A 27627-nucleotide genomic window follows, 5' to 3' on the forward strand; every position below is an offset into this window, starting at 1 on the left:
TCCCAACATAAACCTCCCAGCTACTATCCAATCAAACTGTCCCAACATAAAGCTCCCAGCTACTATCCAATCAAACTGTCCCAACATAAAGCTCCCAGCTACTATCCAATCAAACCGTCCCAACATAAACCTCCCAGCTACTATCCAATCAAACTGTCCCAACATAAACCTCCCAGCTACTATCCAATCAAACTGTCCCAACATAAACCTCCCAGCTACTATCCAATCAAACTGTCCCAACATAAACCTCCCAGCTACTATCCAATCAAACTGTCCCAACATAAACCTCCCAGCTACTATCCAATCAAACCGTCCCAACATAAAGCTCCCAGCTACTATCCAATCAAACTGTCCCAACATAAAGCTCCCAGCTACTATCCAATCAAACTGTCCCAACATAAACCTCCCAGCTACTATCCAATCAAACCGTCCCAACATAAACCTCCCAGCTACTATCCAATCAAACCGTCCAGCTACTATCCAATCAAACTGTCCCAACATAAACCTCCCAGCTACTATCCAATCAAACCGTCCCAACATAAAGCTCCCAGCTACTATCCAATCAAACTGTCCCAACATAAACCTCCCAGCTACTATCCAATCAAACTGTCCCAACATAAACCTCCCAGCTACTATCCAATCAAACTGTCCCAACATAAAGCTCCCAGCTACTATCCAATCAAACTGTCCCAACATAAACCTCCCAGCTACTATCCAATCAAACTGTCCCAACATAAACCTCCCAGCTACTATCCAATCAAACTGTCCCAACATAAACCTCCCAGCTACTATCCAATCAAACTGTCCCAACATAAAGCTCCCAGCTACTATCCAATCAAACCGTCCAGCTACTATCCAATCAAACCGTCCCAACATAAACCTCCCAGCTACTATCCAATCAAACTGTCCCAACATAAAGCTCCCAGCTACTATCCAATCAAACCGTCCAGCTACTATCCAATCAAACCGTCCCAACATAAACCTCCCAGCTACTATCCAATCAAACCGTCCCAACATCTATCCAATCAAAGCTACCTTGACATTATCCCACCCCTGGTAAGCCACTATTGGCTTAAAAATAATTATAAAAAATGGCTGGTTCGAACCCTGAATGCTGATTGGATGAAAATACATTGTATATCAGACCAAGGGTATGACAAAAGATATCTTCACTCTTCTTATTAGGTTGGTAACATGTTTATAACATGTTTATATATATATATATATAACATGTTTATAACAGCAATAATGCCCGTCTGGTTGTTTAGTGAGCCAATACGGAGCCAGTTAGCCGTGCTAGTATTTATAGCGGTCCTGTCCGTAGACTTTCCTCTAAAACCCTTCTCAAATGAACTTGTTACCTGCAAAGTAAACTTACCTGACAGAAAGATCAGATTATTCCTTTGAATTGGGCGGCCATTGTTTTTTCAAACTGTGCCGTGACAGGTGTGGCAGCAGCAGCAGTAGCAGTAGTAGTAGGCCTAACAGAAACATGGCTAGACCCGATGAAATCCTCTTTCTAAATGCTCAGATAAAAATTGGTCTTTTGATGCGATTTAAATATTGACATGGACTCAGAACATCCGTTTCCCTTGTTTGTCTACGAATAAGTGTAATATTGAGAAAAGAAAATAACAGAATTGTAGAAAATGCAGAAGAGTTATAAATTATTTGGGGCCACTTTAGTTGTTTATGATCCATTTATTTGACCAGGTATATTGACAGAAAACACATTGTACACTAAGGACCTGGGGAACAGGAGAAAACAACGGGCCTATTTGAAAGCTAGAAATGTCTCATTAGTTTTAAAACTAGCTAGAAAAAGGTTTAGAGAACTCTTGCAGGAGATTTCTGCTCGAGTGTAAATGATTAAATAATTCTACCCTGAATTTAGAGATATGGTCTATATAGCCTGTAGAGCGAGTAACTAAAGTGTTTTAAGCATAAGTCTCAGGAGATTGACTATAATAAAAGAGGAATTGGTTGGCTGTGTGTTTGAGTAAATATCAACAACTGTTAACCCTAGCTTGAACCCTCCAGGTTTCCTTCATCTCAGAGTAGTAAAATACTGGTCGGCAGAATCAGGATTTACGGTTTTGACAGTTCTGAGGAAGAGGACAATTAACTCTTGATGTTAGTGTGTAATGTGTGTGCGTAAACGAGGAGCCTGGTATATAATAATGTTCTGTAAAATGGACGGCAGAACGTTCTCGTCAATAAACTGTACGAACGTTTTGCAGAAAGCCGAGTCCTTGCCTAATTATTATTATTATTATTATTATTATTAAACCCAGTGTCTTACACAAACCTTTGGGAATTAGTCAAGGCTTATCGATTGTTAATTATTTATCATTAGGATAGAAAAGTCCCGTATCAAGAGCCCCTGAACTCTAGTCGATGCCGGTTTTGACACCGTATGGAGGAAAGGCGTTTTGTACTCACCCCCGTCTTCCCGCTTCCAGTCTCTGCCGCCTGAAAACAACACAAATCAGACACAGCTGGAGTCAATACGCTGAACGTGGCGAGGAATCATCAGTCGTTTAGTTTTAACCGGTTTCTCACCATGAGTACGTCTCCTCCTCCCAGGATCAACGGAATGGACTCGGCCTGGATGTCTGTAGGGAGGCTGGGACACAGTCAGTAGTTACGACAGTGGAAAGTCAGATTAACAGAATAGTTTGTTTACAACGTCAACGTGACCTTGTAATAACAATATTGTAACTGACACTGGGTTTATACGCGCGGATACCGACTCTGCCTCTCGAGTACGCCGGACTTCGGGCTCAGAAGGTCGAGGGTTCGAGACCTGCTTCCTACCCGTTTCATTACAATATCCATAATAATCCTGTTGATATGGACACGTCTGAAATCGGGTTAGTGATGGGACTTTTGATAAAAAGCATAAAAATCGACAATCAAAATAAACGTCTTACCACATTGGCCACGTTTTTTTGTTGCATAGACTATTTTATTCGGAGTTAGGATCCGTTATAGACATGATTGGTTGATCGTAGATAGGGGCGGGTGGCCCTGTATAAACAAACTCACTTCCTTCCTTCCTTCCTTCCTTCCAACAGCTCCGCAAACCGGAAGTAGTATGAATGATCTGACTGCTGAGAGGCCGTATCGGCGTAACTGCTGCCACGGTCAATGCAGACTGCTGATTTAAAGGTGCTGCCACGGTCAATGCAGACTGCTGATTTAAAGGTGCTGCCACAGTCAATGCAGACTGCTGATTTAAAGGGGCTGCCACGGTCAATGCAGACTGCTGATTTAAAAGGGGCTGCCACGGTCAATGCAGACTGCTGATTTAAAAGGCGCTGCCACGGTCAATGCAGACTGCTGATTTAAAAGGCGCTGCCACGGTCAATGCAGACTGCTGATTTAAAAGGCGCTGCCACGGTCAGTGCAGACTGCTGATTTAAAAGGGCCTGCCACGGTCAATGCAGACTGCTGATTTAAAAGGGGCCTGCCACGGTCAATGCAGACTGCTGATTTAAAGGCGCTGCCACGGTCAATGCAGACTGCTGATTTAAAGGGGCTGCCACGGTCAATGCAGACTGCTGATTTAAAGGGGCTGCCACGGTCAATGCAGACTGCTGATTTAAAGGGGCTGCCACGGTCAATGCAGACTGCTGATTTAAAAGGGGCTGCCACGGTCAGTGCAGACTGCTGATTTAAAGGGGCTGCCACGGTCAATGCAGACTGCTGATTTAAAGGGGCTGCCACGGTCAATGCAGACTGCTGATTTAAAGGGGCTGCCACGGTCAATGCAGACTGCTGATTTAAAAGGCGCTGCCACGGTCAATGCAGACTGCTGATTTAAAAGGCGCTGCCACGGTCAGTGCAGACTGCTGATTTAAAAGGGGCTGCCACGGTCAGTGCAGACTGCTGATTTAAAGGGGCTGCCACGGTCAATGCAGACTGCTGATTTAAAAGGGGCTGCCACGGTCAGTGCAGACTGCTGATTTAAAAGGGGCTGCCACGGTCAATGCAGACTGCTGATTTAAAGGGGCTGCCACGGTCAGAGGGAAGTTTGCGCAGATCAAAAACGCCACTGGAACGCCGAATAAAACGGATTACGGGTGCGTTCGTTAATTCACTCCAGAGTGGGCGTTGGTAAATAAAGAGCGTTTTGCTCTCAGAGCGCACACTGACCGAGGAGTTAGGGTTGATCCGAGCGTTTTGACCTCACAACGCCAGTCAAACACCCAAGCTAACTGGCTAACGTTGGCCAGCTTGCTAGCTACTTCCAGACACATAATTCAACACCTCACTCTGATCATTTTACTCTCCCTAGCAGAGCTGGTTAGGCTGTTTTCATGTTATCCAGGGCATATTGGTGACTAACTGTGCTGCTGGCAACAATATAATGACGCTTTTTTTTTTGCTAGGCTACCTGCTTTTTTGCATTTACATTTTAGTCATTTAGCAGACGCTCTTATCCAGAGTGACTTACAGTAGAGTGCATACATGTTTATTACATTTTAAATACTGGCCCCCCAGTGGGAATCGAACCCACAACCCTGGCGTTGCAAGCGCCATGCTCTACCAACTGAGCTACAGTGGGACTGACACCGGCCATATTCCACAGGTGTTGAGAGTTGATAAATCCAGCAGTTATTTTGTTACCTGACACACTCAGAAGAGTGATCTGAAATCGGAGTAGACGACCAGAGTGAATTTACCAACGCGACCTAATTCGACAGATTGCTCAGAAAACGTTGGTTTAATAATCGGTGTATGATAAATTAGATTTTTTTAATTGCCGCAGGTTAAACTAAGCAGAGTAAGAGGATTACATAACTAATGCTATAGACAGCCTTGTGCCACAATCAAGTTTAATATCGAATTATTAGTGTGCATGTAGATGGCACCTACACCTGCATTGCTTGCTGTTTGGGGTTTTAGGCTGGGTTTCTGTACAGCACTTTGAGATATCAGCTGATGTAAGAGCTTTATAAATACATTTGATGTTAACGTTATCAATGAATACAGGAGTGTCAACGCGCAGTCAGTCCCTCTAGTCCGTATGGATAACTTCATGAGACATTTATGGTCACTGATAAAAAATAAAATATGTTTAGCATTAAAAACAGAGTTAAAACAACACGGGAATATATAGCAAAACGACATAACACCCTGGCTAACTACATATCTCAGTGGAGTCGCGACGACTCGGGGCGGAATGCACCTCCGGTAACATCGAGTCGCTGTCAACCGATATGACGAAACAGCCGGTGGTCGGTAATAATACACAACAAAAAGTATGGATTTCAGGTAAAATAAGTCACGCAGCTACACAGGACAAACATAGGTACAGGTCAAAGGGTTTAAAGGTAGAGATTTGAGACCAACTCCATTGCTGTGATGGACATGGTGGACTAGAGAAAACCTGGACTAACTTACAGCCAGTCCATCTCCTCGACTGCTTGTGCGATTTCAGGCATAACGCCCAATTCTGTGGACCAAAGGAAACCATTACTGGCAGAAAAAGGACTTCAATCAATCTGAAAATGTCTTAACTGATAGATAACTACTGATAACAGTAACAATACAGTTAAAAAAAACAATATATATTTTTCATTTCTTACCAGAAAACGCTGCCATATTTGCCAACGAGTTTTGACCAAAAACGGATGTGACGTCTTTCTTCTCGCTAATTTAATGTGTACGTCGCCACCAACTGGACCGGAAGTGAACTGGAAAACTATTTCAAATCCATTGTGCAAAGGGAAAAATAAAACATCATACAAAAGACAAATATAGATACACCAAAAAAAAACATCCCACTACTTCATTCATAGTCACTACTTCATTCATTATTGTTATTAACAAATCCATACAAAAAGTACATGGGGAACACAAGTATTTAATCTTTATTTAACTAGGCAAGACAGTTAAAAACAAATTGTTATTTACACTGACGGCCTAGCAAAAGGCAAAAGGCCTCCTGCGGGTTGGGGGATGCGATTGAAATATATATATATATATATATATATATATTTTTATATATATATATATATATATATATATATATATATATATATATTTTATATATATATATATATATATATATATATATATATATATATATATATATATATGTATATATAAAAAAAAATACATATACATATATATAAATATAGGACAAAACACACATCACGACAAGGGAGACAACACAACACTACATAAAGAGAGACCTAAGACAACATAGCAAGGCAGCAACATATGACAACACAGCATGGTAGCACCACAACATAACAAAAACATGGTAGCAGCACAAAACAAAATGCGGCACAAACATTATTGGGCCCAGACAACAGCACAAAGGTCAAGAAGGTAGAGACAACAATATATCACACAAAGCAGCCACAACTGTCAGTAAGAGTGTCCATGATTGAGTCTTTGAATGAAGAGATTGAGATAAAACTGTCCAGTTTGAGTGTTTGTTGCAGCTCGTTCCAGTCGCTAGCTGCAGCGAACTGAAAAGACGAGCGACCCAGGGATGTGTGTGCTTTGGGGACCTTTAACAGAATGTGACTGGCAGAACGGGTGTTGTATGTGGAGGATGAGGGCTGCAGTAGATATTTCAGATAGGGGGGAGTGAGGCCTAAGAGGGTTTTATAAATAAGCATCAATCAGTGGGTCTTGTGACGGGTATACAGAGATGACCAGTTTACAGAGGAGTATAGAGTGCAGTGAAATGTCCTATAAGGAGCATTGGTGGCAAATCTGATGGCTGAATGGTAAAGAACATCTAGCCGCTCGAGAGCACCCTTACCTGCCGATCTATAAATTATGTCTCCGTAATCTAGCATGGGTAGGATGGTCATCTGAATCAGGGTTAGTAAGGCAGCTGGGGTGAAAGAGGAGCGATTACGATAGAGGAAACCATGTCTACATTTAACCTTAGCCTGCAGCTTTGATATGTGAGGACAATATCACATTACACAAGGAACTTAGGGGTCATACACATATTTATAATATAAACAGTTTTTTTTGTTGGCAGAGTATTTAATTGTCTTAAAATATAGTTCAGTTTCTTTTTGCAAGGTAACAAAATGTGTTTTATTTGTAAGTCTGACATTTTGCTGCATCTTTTGAACTGATCTGAATGGTAGTAGCTGCTCTGAATTGTTTATTTTGGCCTTTTTAATGTAGTTTCCATAAAACGAGTACTTTTAAAATATTTTAGGTCATTATAATTGATATAAATCACACATATTAATAGCATCGACACATCTTATGAATCAGTGTATAATTTGATTCATTGTAACTCCGCCTTGGTAAAAACCACAGATGGGACAATAAGACAGATATTTCAACCGATGTAAAAATGTGAAGCATTTTCTCTCACTACCAAAGATGGTGATGAGAGGAAGCCCAGTGGCGGACAGGAGGAGAAGATGACCCGAGATGGATTTTGGCCGAAATTCTGCAAAAATATTCTCTTCGATGAAACATTTAAATCTGAAATAAAGTTTTCTCTTTCCAGAACTAGAATATGTAACAAACAGAGTGGACTACATTTCGTACTTGCTTGTTCTGCTCCACTATGATTCATTTTCTCTTTATTGGAAACGAAAGTCTCTGTTTCTATCTTGGGTTAGTTGTAATAGTCTTTGGTAAAACTGCCTAAATGTAAACCGCGTTTTGTTAAACAGTCCTTTTTGGTCCCATCCGACATTCCGTAGTTTGTGACAACTATCCACGCAAACATGGCTGATGTTAGCAACGTTGAAGTGGAAGATGAGAATATTTTGTATGATTTACTTATAAATACGGAATGGCCACCCGAAACCGACACTCAGGTTTGTATAAAATCTGATTCGGTTCATTATTAACATATAAACGGAAATGTCATGCCAAGTTGGAAGTGATTGTTCAGCCTGTAAATGAGCTAGCTAACGTTAGCTAGCTATCTAGCGTTAGTATCGTTACAGGGAGCTAATTGCTGTGTTAGCCACGTCGCACACATCTTCCACTCAGTCACTGTTGATAACACGTTATGGATTGGCATTGAATCAACATTACGTGCAGTTAAATATTCAGTCAACGTAAACAAAATCTATGAAAATAAGGAAGTTTATAACTTTAGCGTTGATGTGTAGTTGGATATTTTTTTAGTTTTAGTTTTTACTAGTCTGTTGTGAATTTGTTGTTGACGCTATCTGTCTTGACGTTACTATATTCTGTACTTTATCCAGGGAAGATGTTTTTGGGGTCCTAGTATCATCACACTTGTGCAAATTGGTTGTTTCCCAATGACACTGTAATTCAGGGTGTGTATAGAAAGATAAATAACCAACTGTAACTCTCTGTCATTTGCAGTTACGAGGCAACAAGGAGCACAGTTCATCTGTTATTGCCAAGGCTGTGACAGGTAAGACGGGTTCATCTAGGCATCTCCCCCCCTCCCCTCGCTGATCTGGTTTTTCATACTGTATTCGTTTTTTATTCATGTTAAGAATATATTGATCATATTGGAAGCAAGCCCAAGGTTGCCTCCCACGTCACCCTCTATTCCCCCCTAGTTTGACCAGAGCCTGCTGGGTCGTTCCACCTATTCGGTTTGAGAAGTCTAACTTGCTATTCAATTATTTGTTTTTATATTTCACCTAATTTTGACATTCTGTCATAAAGAGCACATGTTCAACTTAATACAAAACATTTTTTCCCAAGAGGTTAAATTTAACGAATGCTACTTTTCCATGAAGGATAATTGTTTTGACTCCTTAAAAGTATTTTTTTTTTGTGGTAGTGTAAGAAATTGGTTTGCTGTTACGATTTCAGATTTTAATATCCGATTAGTAGACCAAGGTGTGCTATACCCTTTAAGTTTTGTTATATGCTGTTTTCGTTAATCTACTCTGATTTCAAAGCACTCTCGTCTGAGTGTTCCAGAGCGCAGAATAACTGATGAATTACGAACGTGCAGCACCTGTTGGATATGATCAGTGTCGGTAAACGTGCAAAAAAAAAAAAAAAAAACGTTATTAAAATGTTGTCAGCAGTACAATAATATTTTGGTCCACCTGCCACTGGGACAGGTAGATTTTAAGAGTCCCGGGGTGGTAATGTAGCGGATTGGCTGCCCGGGGTGGTAATGTAGCGGATTAGCTACCCGGGGTGGTAATGTGGGGGATTAGCTACCCGGGGTGGTAATGTGGCGGATTGGCTGCCCGGGGTGGTAATGTGGCGGATTGGCTGCCCGGGGTGGTAATGTGGCGGATTAGCTACCCGGGGTGGTAATGTGGTGGATTAGCTACCCGGGGTGGTAATGTGGTGGATTAGCTGCCCGGGGTGGTAATGTGGGGGATTAGCTGCCCGGGGTGGTAATGTGGGGGATTAGCTACCCGGGGTGGTAATGTGGCGGATTAGCCGCCCGGGGTGGTAATGTGGCGGATTAGCCGCCCGGGGTGGTAATGTGGCGGATTAGCCGCCCGGGGTGGTAATGTGGCGGATTAGCTATCCGGGTTTAAACTTGAAGTTGGAAAGATGAAGAGATGTGCAACGTTTAATAGACGAAGTGAGCTGCTTATCATCGTTAGTAAACACCCGAGTCACATGACTTGGTCCCACCTCTGGTAAACACTACCGTTAATAGGTGAGGTTTATCTACATGAAAATAAAGTTGTTCAATAAATCAATGAAGGCCTATTTAATTACCGTAATTTCCGGACTATTGAGCGCACCTGAATATAAGCCGCACCCACTGAATTAATTTAAAAAATATATATGTCTATAAGCCGCAGGTGCTTACCGGTACATTGAAACAAATGAACTTTACACAGGCTTTAACGAAACGCGGCTTGTAACAAAAAATAAAAGATTTGCAGTAAACAGTAGCCTACCAAGAAAGTCATTGCTCCAGACCAAGCTCCCGTGCAGCAGCTCTATTTCCTTTTCCAACAGCCAGATCAATCGCCTTCAACTTGAAAGCTGCATCATATGCATTTCTCCATGTCTTTGCCATGATGAGGGTGACAAAATGACTACCGTAATCAGAATGATGGGAAGTTTGAGAGCGCTCGATTTAATCTAAACAGTAAACAAACATAGTTGTTTGACCTTAAAACCCGTTCGGCAATTTCATTGGTCTAATGAAAGCTTCATGCCGCCAAAAAACTGAGCACGTCACAGAATGTGTTTATTTTTTTTTATAAAAAAAATTTGAAAGCGAGAAAAATCCATATATTAGCTGCGTCGTTGTTTAAGCCGCGAGGTTCAAAGCCTGGGGAAAAAGTAGCGGCTTATAGTCCGGAAATTATGGTAGTTCTGATGGATATTTTCATGATGGGTCTCACTCATTTTGTCGGACGACCCTGCTACGTTTGACCAGAGCCCGGATTGGCGCCACGCCCCTACGGGGGGGATTGGCGCCACACCCCTACGGGGGGGGATTGGCGCCACGCCCCTACGGGGGGGGGGGATTGGCGCCACGCCCCTACGGGGGGGGGGGATTGGCGCCACGCCCCTACGGGGGGGGGGGATTGGCGCCACGCCCCTACGGGGGGGGGGGATTGGCGCCACGCCCCTACGGGGGGGGGATTGGCGCCACGCCCCTACGGGGCACCATTTGGGAAGTAACTGAACGTTACATATGTGCTGGAAGACACTAGGACTTCCACTTCCTTGTGACGTGGATGTATGATCCTAGCCACTCTTCACCCTGTGTTCTCCATATCTGTTTTAGGGCCTTTTAGGTTCATCCTACACTACCTGTGGTACAGGTAAGCTCTTCATATCACTCACATCAAAATTCATCAACTATTTCATTACAATTTACCCCCATGTAGGCTGTAACTCCTTCCAGCTTAGTAAAACCGTATTATAGTTTTTGTCAAATTGACTTTACTAATGTTTATGCTATTGTATTGGTCCTGTTGTTGTGGTGTGTAACCAGCTGACTGATTTTTTTTTATTTTTTTAACTGTGATCTTGTACCAGTCCCTCGAGCTCCTCTCTGCCGCCTGGCCTGGTCCGACTGGCCAACAAGCAGATCAGCTGGCAGCTGGTGCTAGCAAGGTACAGTACAGTACAGTACACACGCACCGTCCCGCACCAGACCAGACCACACCCTTCATACATTCACATTGTCGTAATAGTTGAAGTCGTGTTGAATGGACCAAACTGCAGGCGGAATGTGGATACTCATCTTTTAATGTAAAGAATAATAAATGAAAGCAAAGTATACACAGGAAAACAATAAACACGAAACTCACGACATGCTAACAGGCTAACAGGCTAACATGCTAACAGGCTAACAGGCTAACATGCTAACTACAACCAAAAAGACTAGCAGTGTTAGCACAACCACCCACAAACCCAAGTGACAAACATACTCCTAAATATATGACTCCCAATCAGGAACAACGATCCCCAGCTGTTCCTGATCAGGAGTCACAAGACTTACACAGAAACAGACATACTAGACAACACATACAGACTTCTTCTGCTACGTCCTGACCAAAATACTACACCACTACTCCCTCTGCTGGTCAGGACGTGACACACATGAAGTCTGACCTCTGACCTTTTTTGTTTTTGTTTATTTTGCCTTTATTTTGACCTCAGGGTTCATTTAGTCAGATTTAGTTTGTCATATGATTTATTTTACCTTTATTTAACTCGGTAAGTCAGTTAAGAACAAATTCTTATTTACAATGACGGCCTAACAGGGAACAGTGGGTTAACTGCCTTGTTCAGGGACAGAACGACAGATTTTTACCTTGTCAGCTCGGGGATTCGAACTTGCAACCTTTCGGTTACTAGTCCAACGCTCTAACCACTAGGCTACCTGCTGGTTACTGGCCCAACGCTCTAACCACTAGGCTACCTGCTGGTTACTAGTCCCCAACGCTCTAACCACTAGGCTACCTGCTGGTTACTTGTCCAACGCTCTAACCACTAGGCTACCTGCTGGTTACTAGTCCAACGCTCTAACCACTAGGCTACCTGCTGGTTACTAGTCCAACGCTCTAACCACTAGGCTACCTGCTGGTTACTAGTCCAACGCTCTAACCACTAGGCTACCTGCTGGTTACTAGTCCAACGCTCTAACCATTAGGCTACCTGCTGGTTACTGGTCCAACGCTCTAACCACTAGGCTACCTGCTGGTTACTAGTCCAACGCTCTAACCACTAGGCTACCTGCTGGTTACTAGTCCAACGCTCTAACCACTAGGCTACCTGCTGGTTACTAGTCCAACGCTCTAACCACTAGGCTACCTGCTGGTTACTAGTCCAACGCTCTAACCACTAGGCTACCTGCTGGTTACTAGTCCAACGCTCTAACCACTAGGCTACCTGCTGGTTACTAGTCCAACGCTCTAACCACTAGGCTACCTGCTGGTTACTAGTCCAACGCTCTAACCACTGGGCTACCTGCTGGTTACTAGTCCAACGCTCTAACCACTAGGCTACCTGCTGGTTACTAGTCCAACGCTCTAACCACTGGGCTACCTGCTGGTTACTAGTCCAACGCTCTAACCACTGGGCTACCTGCTGGTTACTAGTCCAACGCTCTAACCACTGGGCTACCTGCTGGTTACTAGTCCAACGCTCTAACCACTAGGCTACCTGCTGGTTACTAGTCCAACGCTCTAACCACTGGGCTACCTGCTGGTTACTAGTCCAACGCTCTAACCACTAGGCTACCTGCTGGTTACTAGTCCAACGCTCTAACCACTAGGCTACCTGCTGGTTACTAGTCCAACGCTCTAACCACTGGGCTACCTGCTGGTTACTAATCCAACGCTCTAACCACTAGGCTACCTGCTGGTTACTGGCCCAACGCTCTAACTACTAGGCTACCTGTCGCTCTAACCACTGGGCTACCTGCTGGTTACTAGTCCAACGCTCTAACCACTAGGCTACCTGCTGGTTACTAGTCCAACGCTCTAACCACTAGGCTACCTGCTGGTTACTAGTCCAACGCTCTAACCACTAGGCTACCTGCTGGTTACTGGCCCAACGCTCTAACTACTAGGCTACCTGTCGCTCTAACCACTGGGCTACCTGCTGGTTACTAGTCCAACGCTCTAACCACTAGGCTACCTGCTGGTTACTAGTCCAACGCTCTAACCACTGGGCTACCTGCTGGTTACTAGTCCAACGCTCTAACCACTGGGCTACCTGCTGGTTACTAGTCCAACGCTCTAACCACTAGGCTACCTGCTGGTTACTGGCCCAACGCTCTAACCACTGGGCTACCTGCTGGTTACTAGTCCAACGCTCTAACCACTAGGCTACCTGCTGGTTACTGGCCCAACGCTCTAACTACTAGGCTACCTGTCGCTCTAACCACTGGGCTACCTGCTGGTTACTAGTCCAACGCTCTAACCACTGGGCTACCTGCTGGTTACTAGTCCAACGCTCTAACCACTGGGCTACCTGCTGGTTACTAGTCCAACGCTCTAACCACTAGGCTACCTGCTGGTTACTGGCCCAACGCTCTAACCACTGGGCTACCTGCTGGTTACTAGTCCAACGCTCTAACCAGTAGGCTACCTGCTGGTTACTAGTCCAACGCTCTAACCACTAGGCTACCTGCCTCCTCTAACCACTAGGCTACCTGCTGGTTACTAGTCCAATGCTCTAACCGCTGGGCTACCTGCTGGTTAGAAGGGCTTAGAAGTCCTAATTCTCTCTCCTTCATCTCTCTCCAGTAATGGGAAGCTGCTGGCTGTGGTTCAGGACCAGTGTGTTGAGATCAGGTAATGATGTGAGATAGTATGTCCGTTCTAAACTAAAATGACTCAAAATGTTTAAAAAGTTTATCAGATGTTCTGTCTACTCAGTAGAAACCCTCCCAGTCAGCAGGGTGCTGTGTCTAACCGTAATGCCTAATACATAGAGGTCCATTTCACCTTTTTTAAGGTTACATGCAGTGTGTGTGTGTGTGTGTGTGTGTGTGTGTGTGTGTGTGTGTGTGTGTGTGTGTGTGTGTGTGTGTGTGTGTGTGTGTGTTTTCTCCACCAGGTCTGCGAGGGATGACTTTGGCTCCGTCATTGGGAAGTGTCAGGGTAAGTATCTTCCAAATCAAAGAGGAATACGTGAAGCTACGAAACGCTTATCAACACTTTGGTTCCTACCCTGTCACAATAACTCCTCCCTGGCATTTTCATTTGTTGTAGTTGGAATAATCCTTCTATTTCCATGATTCCAACAGTTCACCAAAGTGTTTTGCTCTAAATTTTAATTCAAATCACAATTGCAACATTTGATTCAAAAATAAGTCCTAGATTGGGATCACTCACTACTCATAAAGCACCCTGGGATCACTCACTACTGCACCCTGGGATCACTCACTACCCATAAAGCACCCTGGGATCACTCACTACCCATAAAGCACCCTGGGATCACTCACTACCCATAAAGCACCCTGGGATCACTCACTACTCATAAAGCACCCTGGGATCACTCACTACTGCACCCTGGGATCACTCACTACCCATAAAGCACCCTGGGATCACTCACTACTCATAAAGCCCCCTGGGATCACTCACTACTCATAAAGCACCCTGGGATCACTCACTACCCATAAAGCACCCTGGGATCACTCACTACCCATAAAGCACCCTGGGATCACTCACTACTCATAAAGCACCCTGGGATCACTCACTACTGCACCCGGGGATCACTCACTACCCATAAAGCACCCTGGGATCACTCACTACCCATAAAGCACCCTGGGATCACTCACTACTCATAAAGCACCCTGGGATCACTCACTACTGCACCCTGGGATCACTCACTACTTCACCCTGGGATCACTCACTACTCATAAAGCCCCCTGGGATCACTCACTACTCACTACCCATAAAGCACCCTGGGATCACTCACTACCCATAAAGCACCCTGGGATCACTCACTACCCATAAAGCACCCTGGGATCACTCACTACTCATAAAGCACCCTGGGATCACTCACTACCTGCACCCTGGGATCACTCACTACTGCACCCTGGGATCACTCACTACTGCACCCTGGGATCACTCACTACCCATAAAGCACCCTGGGATCACTCACTACCCATAAAGCACCCTGGGATCACTCACTACCCATAAAGACTCACTACCCATAAAGCCCCCTGGGATCACTCACTACCCATAAAGCCCCCTGGGATCACTCACTACCCATAAAGCCCCCTGGGATCACTCACTACCCATAAAGCACCCTGGGATCACTCACTACCCATAAAGCACCCTGGGATCACTCACTACTCACTACCCATAAAGCCCCCTGGGATCACTCACTACTCATAAAGCACCCTGGGATCACTCACTACTCACTACCCATAAAGCACCCTGGGATCACTCACTACCCATAAAGCCCCCTGGGATCACTCACTACTCATAAAGCACCCTGGGATCACTCACTACTCCTAAAGCACCTGTAGAACCTTTATTATGAAATACTGTCTCGTACCGTCGAATAAGATAAAATACTTTGCTCTTTTTTATCTGACTCTCACCTTACCGGAGATGAACCAGACCTCATACACACAGATGTTTTGATTACCGTAATTTCCGGACTATAAGCCACAACTTTTTTCCCCACGCTTTGAATCTCGCGGCTTAATAAACAATGACGTGGCTAATATATGGATTTTTCCCGCTTTCAAATGTTTTGTTACAAGCCGTGTTTCGTTAAAGCCTGTGTCAAGTTCATTTGTTTCAATGTACCGGGAGGCACCTGCGATTTATTTATGTTCAAAATAATATTTTTTTTAAATTCAGTGGGTGCTGCTTATATTCAGGTGCGCTTAATAGTCTGGAAATTACGGTATTCTGATCTAGCGTGATGAGAATGAGTGAAGACAAGACAGAAAAGTCCAGGAGAAATTCTCTTTCAAGCTCTACAGTTTTGTCTGAGGTTTTGGTCCGTCCCATGGCGTTGGACCCAGGTTTAGTCGTCATATGACTAGAAGAATGACTGAGTGAATATAATCAGAATATTTTGAAGTTTGGCCTTTCGTTATCTGACATTGGACTTTTGCTCTGAGTGGATTTTTCTATGACCGTAGTGTCTGTGTTTATGCGCAGTTGGTAGGATACACTGGTGGACCAACACACCTGATTCACCTCCTCCAGTTCCTAATCACCATGACTACATCACAGGCTAAAGCTGGGCGTCACCCTTCACAATTCTGCCTGTGAATTAGCAGTCCCAGTCAGGTTTCTGAGATGGGAGACTAAATACTCAGAGGCACGCAGCCGTCACCGACGCTCGAAGACGCGGTCTGAAGGCTACCGATCCCCTCTTTCCAAGGTGTTGGTTTTTATTGGCCCAGTCTGCATCGCTCTTGCAGTGTGAGATGGGAAAGTTGATCAGCATTAGCCAATGAGAGCAGTGTTTTCCATTCCGCTTCTTATTAAACTTGGCTATTTTTCATTTTAAACGTTTCAATTGGCTAGTCCGTGAAGCCCTCTACCGCTAGAATGAAGGATATGCATCTCCTCGTGCTCTATTGGTTGGATAGGCGCCTGTCCGTCACAAAGCCAGCGACGACAAGGAAACACAGTCTGCTTTCTGTCCCGCCTCCTGGTACAAGTTGTCTTTCTCTACGCAGAGAAACCCAGGGAGAGATTTCTCGACACAGAGAAACCCAGGGAGAGATTTCTCTACGCAGGGGAGCCCAGGGAGAGATTTCTCTACGCAGGGGAGCCCAGGGAGAGATTTCTCTACACAGAGAAACCCAGGGAGAGATTTCTCTACGCAGGGGAGCCCAGGGAGAGATTTCTCTACGCAGGGGAGCCCAGGGAGAGATTTCTCTACACAGAGAAACCCAGGGAGAGATTTCTCTCCGCAGAGGAACCCAGGGAGAGATTTCTCTCCGCAGAGAAACCCAGGGAGAGATTTCTCTCCGCAGAGGAACCCAGGGAGAGATTTCTCTCCGCAGAGGAACCCAGGGAGAGATTTCTCTCCGCAGAGAAACCCAGGGAGAGAGCATGATGTTTGTGAAAAAGTGGAGTCGAAATCCTCTTAGCCTAATTATTGTTTTCTGTCCCCATTTTTCCTTTGGCCTGTTTCACATAGCCAGCCAGGCTGAGTAGTGGCTCATAGTAGACAATTTACTGCAGGTGTTGACCAGTTCATACAGTGTGTTTGGAAACTATTCAGACAACTTGACTTTCTCCAAATTTTGATTTGTTACAGCCTTACTCTAAAATGGATGATTTTTTTTTTATCATCATTCTACACGCACTACCCCATAATGACAAAGCGAAAGCAGGTTTTTAGAAATTATTTGCAAATCTATCAAAAATATAAACCATATTTACAGAAGTATTCAGACCCTTTTCTAGGAGACTGTAAATTGATCTCAGGTGAATCCTGTTTCTATGAATTATCCTTGATGTTTCTACAACTTGATTGGAGTCCACCTGTGGTAAATTCAATTGATTGGACATGATTTGGAAAGGCACACACCTGTCTATATAAGGTCCCACAGTTGACAGTGCATGTCAGAGCAAAAACCAAGCCATGAGGTCGAAGGAATTGTCCGTAAATCTCCAAGACAGGATTGTGTCGAGGCACAGATCTGGGGGAAGGGTACCAAAACATTTCTGCAGCATTGAAGGTCCCCAAGAACACAGTGGCCTCCATCATTCTTAGATGGAAGAAGTTTGGAACCACCAAGACTCTTCCTAGAGCTGGCTGCCCGGCCAAACTGAGCAATCTGGGGAGAAGGGCCTTGGTCAGGGAGGTGACCAAGAACCCGATGGTCACTAAGACAGAGCTCCTCTGTGGAGATGGGAGAACCTTCCAGAAGGACAACCATCTCTGCAGCACTCCACCAATCAGGCCTTTATGGTAGAGTGGCCAGATAGAAGCCCCTCAGTAAAAGGCACATTGGAGTTTGCCAGAAAGGCACCTAAAGACTCTGACTAGAAGAAACAAGATTCTCTGGTCTGATGAAACCAAGATTGAACTCTTTGGCCTGAAAGCCAAGCGTCACGTCTGGAGGAAACCTGGCACCATCCCTACGGTGAAGCATGGTGGTGGCAGCATCATGCTGTGGGGATGTTTTTTAGCAGCAGGGACTGGGAGACTAGTCAGGATCGAGGGAAAGATGAACGGAGCAAAGTACAGAGAGATCCTTGATGAAAACCTGCTCCAGAGCACTCAGGACCTCAGACTGAGGCGAAGGTTCACCTTCCAACAGGACAACGACCCTAACCACACAGCCAAGACAACACAGGAGTGGCTTCAGGACAAGTCTCTGAATGTCCTTGAGTGGCCCAGCCAGAGCCCGGACTTGAACCCGATCAAACATCTCTGGAGAGACCTGAAAATAGCGACGTTCCCCATCCAACCTGACAGAGCTTGAGAGGATCTGCAGAGAAGAATGGGACAAACTCCCCAAATACAGGTGTGCCAAGCTTGTAGCGTCATACCCAAGAAGACTCGAGGCTGTAATCGCTGCCAAAGGTGCTTCAACAAAGTACTGAGTAAAGGGTCTGAATATTTATTTAAATGTGATTTCAATTTTTTTATTTTTATATATTAACCAACACTACAAAAAAAAGTTTTTGCTTTGTCATTATGGGGTGTAGATGAGGAAAATAATTTAATCCATTTCAGAATAAGGCTGCAACGTAACAAAGGGGATAAAGTTTAGGGGTGTGAATACTTTCCGAAGGCATTGCATAAGGTGTCTAACAGACTGAATAAAGTCCATCTCCTATCCTCCCTTTTTGTCATTCACAAATCACGCTACGTGGTTACGTTTCCATGGTATCGCATCAGGGCAATTAAAACAAAAGGATTTCCTAGGTTTAATTGCCTAGGATGTCGTGACTTGCCAGACAGTGACGCTAAAGTGAGTGACTCTGGTCTCGTCAGTCAGTGTAGCCTAACGAATCACATTGGAGAGGGAGGGGAAGAGGGAGGAGAGAGAGAGAGAGGGGGAGAGAGAGAGAGGGGGAGAGAGAGAGAGAGAGGGAGGGGGAGAGAGAGATTAGTCTGCCTAATTTGCGTAGGCGGCTGGTGATTATCTACAGATGAAGGAGTAAAACTTTCTATGAAGGTGGTGAATCATCACTTCAGGAACATTCTGGAGTGTGAAGAGGTTTTATTCTGGTCCGGTTATTATCGTTAGGGCTCCCTCCGTGAATCCAGGCATTTATTTTAAAATGGAATTTTAACAATATTCAGAAATGCATTGACCTCAGTAAGGAATCCTATAGCTGTCCGACTTAATCGTCGGACGTGAACAGAATTCATGAGTGATGCATATTTCCTGCCACTTTCTGACGAGGGAACTAGAGTGGACGTCTACCCACTTTGTGTTGCCGTTAGCAATGATGCTAATCTTAAACCCTCCCCCCTAAAAAATAAAAAAGTTATAAATGAATTGTTAACTAGGAAGTAGCCTATGCTTACCTGGCAGAATGATTATTATGATTTTGTTTTTAGTCAATCCAGTGGGGTATTTGTTTTGCAAACTACAAATCGCATGTGCACTTCATATATACACTGCAATATCAAATCAAATTTTATTGGTCACATACACATGGTTAGCAGGTGTTAATGGTCACGTGGTTAGCAGATGGTATTGGTCACATGGTTAGCAGGTGTTAATGGTCACGTGGTTAGCAGGTGTTAATGCGAGTGTAGCGAAATGCTTGTGCTTCTAGTTCCGACAGTGCAGTAATATCTAACAAGTAACCTAACAATTTCACAACAACTACCTTCTACACACAAGTGTAAAGGAATGAGTAAGAATATGTACATATAAATATATGGATGAGTGATGGCCGAACGGCATAGACAAGATGCAGTAGATGGTATAGAGTACAGTATATACATATGAGATGAGCAATGTAGGGTAAATAAACATTATATAAAGTGGCATTGTTTAAAGTGGCTAGTGATGCATTACATCAAGATGCAGTAGATGGTATAGAGTACAGTATACACATATGAGATGAGTAATGTAGGGTATGTAAACATTATATGAAGCGGCATTGTTTATAAGGTGGCTTGTGATACATTACATCAGGATGGTATAAAGTACAGTATATACAATACAACAGCCTCTTGCTAGGTGAGCACTTGAATTACATGGTAAGAATGCCTCCCCCAGGCTGTTTTCTTCTATTTGGCTGAACACCCTCCTCCACTGTAGTGGAAAACAATCAGAGAGAGAAGACCCAGGTTAAATGAAGAAGTCAGTTAGATGAAGACGTAGTATTTTCATTTATTCTATGCCATTACATCACCCAAAATGGCGTCCTCTCATCACCCAAAATGGCGTCCTCTCATCACCCAAAATGGCGTGCTCTCATCACCCAAAATGGCTGCTCTCATCACCCAAAATGGCGTCCTCTCATCACCCAAAATGGCGTGCTCTCATCACCCAAAATGGCGTCCTCTCATCACCCAAAATGGCGTCCTCTCATCACCCAAAATGGCTGCTCTCATCACCCAAAATGGCTGCTCTCATCACCCAAAATGGCTGCTCTCATCACCCAAAATGGCGTGCTCTCATCACCCAAAATGGCTGCTCTCATCACCCAAAATGGCTGCTCTCATCACCCAAAATGGCTTGCTCTCATCACCCAAAATGGCTGCTCTCATCACCCAAAATGGCTGCTCTCATCACCCAAAATGGGTCCTCTCATCACCCAAAATGGGTCCTCTCATCACCCAAAATGGCTGCTCTCATCACCCAAAATGGCTGCTCTCATCACCCAAAATGCGTGCTCTCATCACCCAAAATGGGTACAACTCGTATGCGTTTGTACTTGTATTTTTAGACAAAAGTTAAATAGTTACAGCACAAACAATGCTATTCAAAATGTTTTGCTGGATATTTCAACTCGGTATGGTAAAGACTCAAACTACAGGAATAACTGTTGTTGTTTTAACGCGAGGCTAAGCGACGTTAGGATTTTGAAAGTGTGATGCTCACACACACACACACACACACACCACACACTGTGAACTCCAATGTGCCGTCATTGCTCAGCTTTTGTGTGAGCCTGTTGTGCTGCCGTATCAGAGTAGACTGGAAGTGATTTTTTTTTTGTAGTCTTTACTCAAACCAATCGTCACTGTGACCCTGTAAAGGGGGACAGATTTGAGTTGTATCAGCTTGAACATTGAGAAAGTACATTTGAACTTTTATTAGGTTATTGTTAATTAAACGCTCAACTTATTAGTGGCTTGAACTCTAAACAGATGGAAAGAAATTGTTCATATTAAGTTGATTGAACTTTGAGTATCCATTTAAAAAAAAAATCTTAACTTCAACTTTTTTTGGTGCAATAAAGCATATTTCTTTGTGTTTCCCAACGTCAAAGAAAGCATTTAATCCATTTTTTTTTTTAACACCACAACTTAATGAAGAAAGCACTATGTCACATTGGAGAAGTTTTTAATTAACAGTAGCCGAACAGAGAATTCAGGAGGGAACGTTAATGCTCCTGTCGGTCTTGTTCAAAGCCTTTTCCAGTAGCTTCAGAACTCGTGTAGAAAGTTTCCTCAACTAACAGACCACTTTAACTACAACGACGCTTACAGTTACCCTCCCTCCCCCCCTCTCCCCCTCCTTCCTCCCTCTCCCTCCCTCCCTCCCTCCCTCCCTCCCTCCCTCCCTCCCTCCCTCCCTCCCTCCCTCCCTCCCTCCCTCCCTCCCTCCCTCTCTCTCTCTCTCTCTCTCTCCCCCCTCTTCTCCTCTCTCTCTCTCTCCCCCCTTTCCCTCTCTCTCTCTCTCTCTCTCTCCCCCCCTTTCCCTCTCTCTCTCTCTCTCTCTCTCCCCCCTTTCCCTCTCTCTCCTCTCTCTCTCTCTCTCTCTCTCTCTCCCCTCTTTCCCTCTCTCTCTCTCTCTCCCCCCTTTCCCTCTCTCTCTCTCTCTCTCTCCCCCCTTTCCCTCTCTCTCTCTCTCTCTCCCACTGCCTGCCTCTCTCTCTCTCTCCCCCTGCCTGCCTCTCTCTCTCTCTCCCCCTGCCTGCCTCTCTCTCTCTCCCCCTGCCTGCCTCTCTCTCTCTCCCCCCTCTCTCTCTCTCTCACTCCCCCCTGCCAGGCCTTCCTTTCCTCCTCCCCCCCTCTCCCCCTTCCTCCCTCTCTCTCTCTGGATGTTTATCGACCTTAGTTGAATGCACTGACTGAAGTCGCCCTGGATAAAAGCGTCTGCTAAATGACCAACCTTAAAATAAAAAAAATGTAGTTGCAAAGCATGCTGGGTATTACACTAATCACTTCTCCATTTTCTGATTGCTTAAATTCTAATAGTTTTCTTATTTCAGCATGTGACGTAAAAGAGAATTATTATGCCATCTAAACTGCTGTGAAAATATATTTTCCATAAGAAAAAATATTGTATTTTCAGCTGTTTTTTGAAGCTGGTATACAGAAACGAACTCAACAACGGGGAGCGTAGAAATAACCAAAGTAGAACAGATCTACCACTTCTTTAGATTTGCTTTTTTTTTTAATGACAGTGACTGATCTATAACGCATTTTCTATGTGAATTTGGTCAGGTCGCTCCAATAAAAATGGTACATACTGCAGCTGTAAACATTGAAGTAACTAGTTGTCCTGACCCAGGGCTGTAGCGGTCATGATTATGTCATCTGGTAAATGTCATGCGAATTACTTCCTGTTTTAATTAATCGGCTAATTTTTAAAAATAAAAAAAAACACATTTTAGTATCTCCAAGCTGATCTTTAAAACATTTCGATAAGTCTTTAAATCCATTGTAATATAACCTACAGCATCCCCCCCCCCCCCCTATGCTAGACGGGTCTAAAGAAACATGATATGAAGAAAATGTATTTCAGAACGTACAATAGGTGATTCTGTTGTTATCAGGCTATGTTCATTTAGCAGAGAAGAAGATATGCTTCAGTACTGTGTGCCATTTTGTTGATGTTGTATATTAAATGATTTAGAGTAAGAAAACAACTATAATTGAACTTGGCTGAATGAAATAGAAAAGACAATTTCTCCTATTCTGTAGTGAGTGTGCATATGAAGTGTCTATGTTGAGTGTCAAAGTGATCATTTGGAACGGGTCCCATACACTAAATTTAGATTTTATTTGGTAACTTTTTTTTCGTGTGTGTGTGTGTGTGTGTTCTGTGTGACTATAGATGTATATTCCTACGGGAAAAGTAGCTTAAGAACTTGGTGGTCTGTTCATTGCCTCAGGCTGTTCTCTCATCAAGCCACACACAAAAGGAGATTACTGCTGTGTTTTATTGTGGAATAACATGACTTAGTACTTGGTTTGCACACATCTCAGGAGGGATTTTGTCCCACTCCTCTTTTTGCAGATCTTCTCCAAGTCATTAAGGTTTCGAGGCTGACGTTTGGCAACTCGAACCTTCAGCTCCCTCCACAGATTTTCTATGGGATGAAGGTCTGGAGACTGGCTAGGCCACTCCAGGACCTTAATGTGCTTCTTCTTGAGCCACTCCTTTGTTGCCTTGGCCGTGTGTTTTGGGTCATGTAGGTCCCGCGTGGCTCAGTTGGTAGAGCATGGTGTTTGCAACGCCAGGGTTGTGGGTTCGATTCCCACGGGGGACCAGTACGGAGAGAAAAAATATGTAGGAAATATATGCACCCCAATGCATCTTGGTCTGGCAGATGAACGGTAAAGAATGTTGCCACTGACATGTGGTGTTACATTTTCCTAACGGAAACCCTGGTGTGAGCAGAGCGGAGACGGACTGGACTGTAGTGTGTGTGTGTGTGTGTGTAATAATGTGTGTGTGTGTGTGTGTAATAATGTGTGTGTGTGTGTGTGTGTGTAATAATGTGTGTGTGTGTGTGTGTAATAATGTGTGTGTGTGTGTGTGTGTGTAATAATGTGTGTGTGTGTGTGTGTGTGTGTGTGTGTAATAATGTGTGTGTGTGTGTGTGTGTGTAATAATGTGTGTGTGTAATAATGTGTGTGTGTGTGTGTAATAATGTGTGTGTGTGGGTGTGTGTGTGTAATAATGTGTGTGTGTGTGTAATAATGTGTGTGTCTGTGTAATAATGTGTGTGTGTCTGTGTAATAATGTGTGTGTAATAATGTGTGTGTGTGTGTGTGTGTAATAGTGTGTGTGTGTTGGTGTTCCAGTGCCGAAGGACCCCAGTCCCCAGTGGCGGCGGGTGGTGTGGTCACATGACTGCGCCCTGCTGGCGTACGCTGACAGCACCGGTACCGTTCGCGTCTTCGACCTCATTGGCAGCGAACTGTTCGTCATTCCCCCGGTAACCATAGAGACACACACACACATACATACATACACACACACACACACACACACACACACACACATACACACATACATACATACATACACACACACACACACACACACACACACACACACACACACACACACACACACACACACACACACACACACTCATACACACACACACACTCTCATACACACACACACACATTCTTACACACACACACACACACTCTCATACACACACACACACACTCGCAGACACCACACACACACACACATTATTACACACACACACACACACTCTCATACACACACACACACATTATTACACACACACACACACATTCTTACACACACACACACACACTCTCATACACACACACACACATTATTACACACACACACACACACATTATTACACACACACACACACGCTCTCATACACACACACACACATCTCATTACACACACACACACATTATTACACACACACACACACACTCATACATATACCCACAAAGTGTCTGTTCTGGAACAGTGAGAAGTCAGACTCTGGTCTCCGGAGAGTCAGGCTACGCTCCTCTCCCCCCCTCTCTCTTCCCTTTCCTCTCTCTCTCCTCTCTCTTCCCTCTCCTCTCCCCCCCTCTCCTCTCCTCCTCCTCTCTCCCTCTCTCTTCCCTCTCCTCCTCCCCCCCTCTCTCTTCCCTCTCCTCCTCCCCCCTCTCTCTTCCCTCTCCTCTCCTCCTCCTCTCTCTTCCCTTTCCTCTCTCTCTCCTCTCCCCCCTCCTCTCCCCCTCCCTCTCTCTTCCCTCTCCTCTCCCCCCTCTCTCTTCCCTTTCCCCTCCTCCCCCCTCTCTCTTCCTTTTCCTCTCCTCTCCCCCTCTCTCTCTCCTCTCCCCCCTCCTCTCCCCCTCCCTCTCTCTTCCCTCTCCTCTCCCCCCTCTCTCTTCCCTTTCCCCTCCTCCCCCCTCTCTCTTCCTTTTCCTCTCCTCTCCCCCTCTCTTCCCTTTCCTCTCTCTCTCCTCTCCCCCTCTCTCTCTTCCCTTACCCCTCCTCCCCGCTCTCTCCCTTACCCCTCCTCCCCCTCCTCTCTTCCCTTTCCCTCCTCTCCCCCCTCTCTCTTCTCTTCCCTTTCCTTTCTCTCCTCTCCCCCCCTCTCTCTTCCCTTACCCCTCCTCCCCCCTCTCTCCCTTACCCCTCCTCTCCCCCTCCTCTCTTCCCTTTCCCCTCCTCTCCCCCCCCTCTCTCTTCCCTTACCCCTCCTCCCCCTCTCTCTTCCCTTTCCCCTCTGTCTCTCTCTCCTCTCCCCCCTCTCTCTTCCCTTACCCCTCCTCCCCCCTCTCTTCCCTTTCCTCTCTCTCTCCTCTCCCCCCTCCTCTCCCCCTCCCTCTCTCTTCCCTCTCCTCTCCCCCTCCCTCTCTCTTCCCTCTCCTCTCCCCCCTCTCTCTTCCCTTTCCCCTCCTCCCCCCTCTCTCTTCCTTTTCCTCTCCTCTCCCCCCTCTCTTCCCTTTCCTCTCCCCCCTCTCTTCCCTTTCCTCTCTCTCTCCTCTCCCCTCTGTCTCTCTCTCCTCTCCCCCCTCTCTCTTCCCTTTCCCCTCCTCCCCCCTCTCTCTTCCCTTACCCCTCCTCCCCCCTCTCTCTTCCCTTTCCCCTCCTCTCCCCCCTCTCTCTTCCCTTTCCCCTCCTCTCCCCCCTCTCTCTTCCCTTACCCCTCCTCCCCCCTCTCTCTTCCCTTTCCCCTCCTCTCCCCCCTCTCTCTTCCCTTTCCCCTCCTCTCCCCCCTCTCTCTTCCCTTTCCCCTCCTCTCCCCCCTCTCTCTTCCCTTACCCCTCCTCCCCCCTCTCTCTTCCCTTTCCCCTCCTCTCCCCCCCCTCTCTTCCCTTTCCCCTCCTCCCCCCTCTCTCTTCCCTTACCCCTCCTCTCCCCCCTCTCTCTTCCCTTTCCCCTCCTCTCCCCCCTCTCTCTTCCCTTTCCCCTCCTCTCCCCCCTCTCTCTTCCCTTTCCCCTCTGTCTCTCTCTCCTCTCCCCTCTGTCTCTCTCTCCTCTCCCCCCTCTCTCTTCCCTTTCCCCTCCTCTCCCCCCTCTCTCTTCCCTTTCCCCTCCTCTCCCCCCTCTCTCTTCCCTTTCCCCTCCTCCCCCCTCCTCTCCCCCTCCTCTCCCCCCTCTCTCTTCCCTTTCCCCTCCTCTCCCCCTCCTCTCCCCCCTCTCTCTTCCCTTTCCCCTCCTCCCCCCTCCTCTCCCCCTCCTCTCCCCCCTCTCTCTTCCCTTTCCCCTCCTCTCCCCCCTCTCTATTCCCTTTCCCCTCCTCTCCCCCTCCTCTCCCCCCTCTCTCTTCCCTTTCCCCTCCTCCCCCCCTCTCTTCCCTTTCCCCTCCTCTCCCCCTCCTCTCCCCCCTCTCTCTTCCCTTTCCCCTCTGTCTCTCTCTCTCCCCCTTTATAGTCTTTAAATATTGATCTGTATTTCAATGTATTTATCTTTAGTGATATTTGTTGTCTTGATAAGTAGTAAAATGCTGATCGTTTCTATCAGCTGGTACAGATAGACGGTGTAAGAGCCTGTTAAAGTGACGATCCCTGTCCGTCTCTGACTACCTCGTCTCCTAGACGGTCAGTTTCCCGGGTGATTGCAGCTTCGCTGCAGCGGGGCTGATCTTCCTGGAGTACACGGCCAGTGCTCAGTGGTCCGCTGAGCTGCTCGTCATCACATACGGGGGTGGGCTTAAGAGCTACCTCGTCAGGTATTGGCTCATTGTCACCTTAACAACTCTGCTTGAGCTTTCCGCGCGCGCGCGTGTGTTCGTGTGTGTGTGTTCGTGTGTGTGTGTTCGTGTGTGTGTGTGTTCGTGTGTGTGTGTTCGTGTGTGTGTGTTCGTGTGTGTGTGTGTGTGTGTGTGTGTGTGTGTGTGTTCGTGTGTGTGTAAACTCTGAGGTGAGTGTCTTGTCTGTTCCATTACCAGACCTGTCTGCTGTCTAATCCTTGTTTAAACACAGACCCTGAGAGTGTGTGTGGACTGATTTAAATGTTAGCTGGGCAGGGTTTTAGACGGGAATCGATATATCTTTCGTGTTTCCATGCCCGTACTTTAATGTCAGGGAGATTCTCACGATTAATATCCGTGAAATTGTTCTCAGTTTTAAATATCCGGCTTCGTAGCCAAACATTAGTCTCAACGATATGGACTGTTTGAATCAATCAATCACATTTATTTATAAAGCCCTTCTTACATCAGCTGATATCTCAAAGTGCTGTACAGAAACCCAGCCTAAAACCCCAAACAGCAAGCAATGCAGGTGTAGAAGCACGGTGGCTAGGAAAAACTCCCTAGGAAAAACTCCCTAGAAAGGCCAAAACCTAGGAAGAAACCTAGAGAGGAACCAGGCTCTGAGGGGTGGCCAGTCCTCTTCTGGCTGTACTGGGTA

The 27627-nt window shown here is 45.5% G+C and overlaps 2 protein-coding genes across 2 annotated transcripts in view; one reads left to right on the top strand and one right to left on the bottom strand.

The window, feature by feature from the left end:
* ddx1 (DEAD (Asp-Glu-Ala-Asp) box helicase 1) overlaps positions 1–5678 on the bottom strand; it is a 66486-nt gene extending 60808 nt beyond the window's left edge. The window contains exons 1-4 of the mRNA XM_082976185.1: positions 5595–5678; positions 5410–5461; positions 2563–2626; positions 2443–2472 (exon numbers count right to left, since the gene is read on the bottom strand). Of these exons, the coding sequence (XP_082832311.1) occupies positions 2443–2472; positions 2563–2626; positions 5410–5461; positions 5595–5610 (162 nt within the window). The 5' untranslated portion in view covers positions 5611–5678. The remainder of the gene's footprint in view (positions 1–2442; positions 2473–2562; positions 2627–5409; positions 5462–5594) is intronic.
* A 2005-nt stretch (positions 5679–7683) lies between these two features.
* Positions 7684–27627, top strand: part of nbas (NBAS subunit of NRZ tethering complex) — a 254699-nt gene continuing 234755 nt past the window's right edge. The window contains exons 1-8 of the mRNA XM_082977106.1: positions 7684–7814; positions 8335–8386; positions 10700–10736; positions 10954–11031; positions 13674–13721; positions 13987–14030; positions 24085–24218; positions 26812–26945. Coding sequence (XP_082833232.1) covers positions 7722–7814; positions 8335–8386; positions 10700–10736; positions 10954–11031; positions 13674–13721; positions 13987–14030; positions 24085–24218; positions 26812–26945 — 620 coding nt within the window. The 5' untranslated portion in view covers positions 7684–7721. The remainder of the gene's footprint in view (positions 7815–8334; positions 8387–10699; positions 10737–10953; positions 11032–13673; positions 13722–13986; positions 14031–24084; positions 24219–26811; positions 26946–27627) is intronic.

The sequence above is a fragment of the Salmo salar genome, chromosome 06, assembly GCF_965601325.2.
Source record: "Salmo salar chromosome 06, fSalSal1, whole genome shotgun sequence".
NCBI lineage: Eukaryota > Metazoa > Chordata > Actinopteri > Salmoniformes > Salmonidae > Salmo > Salmo salar.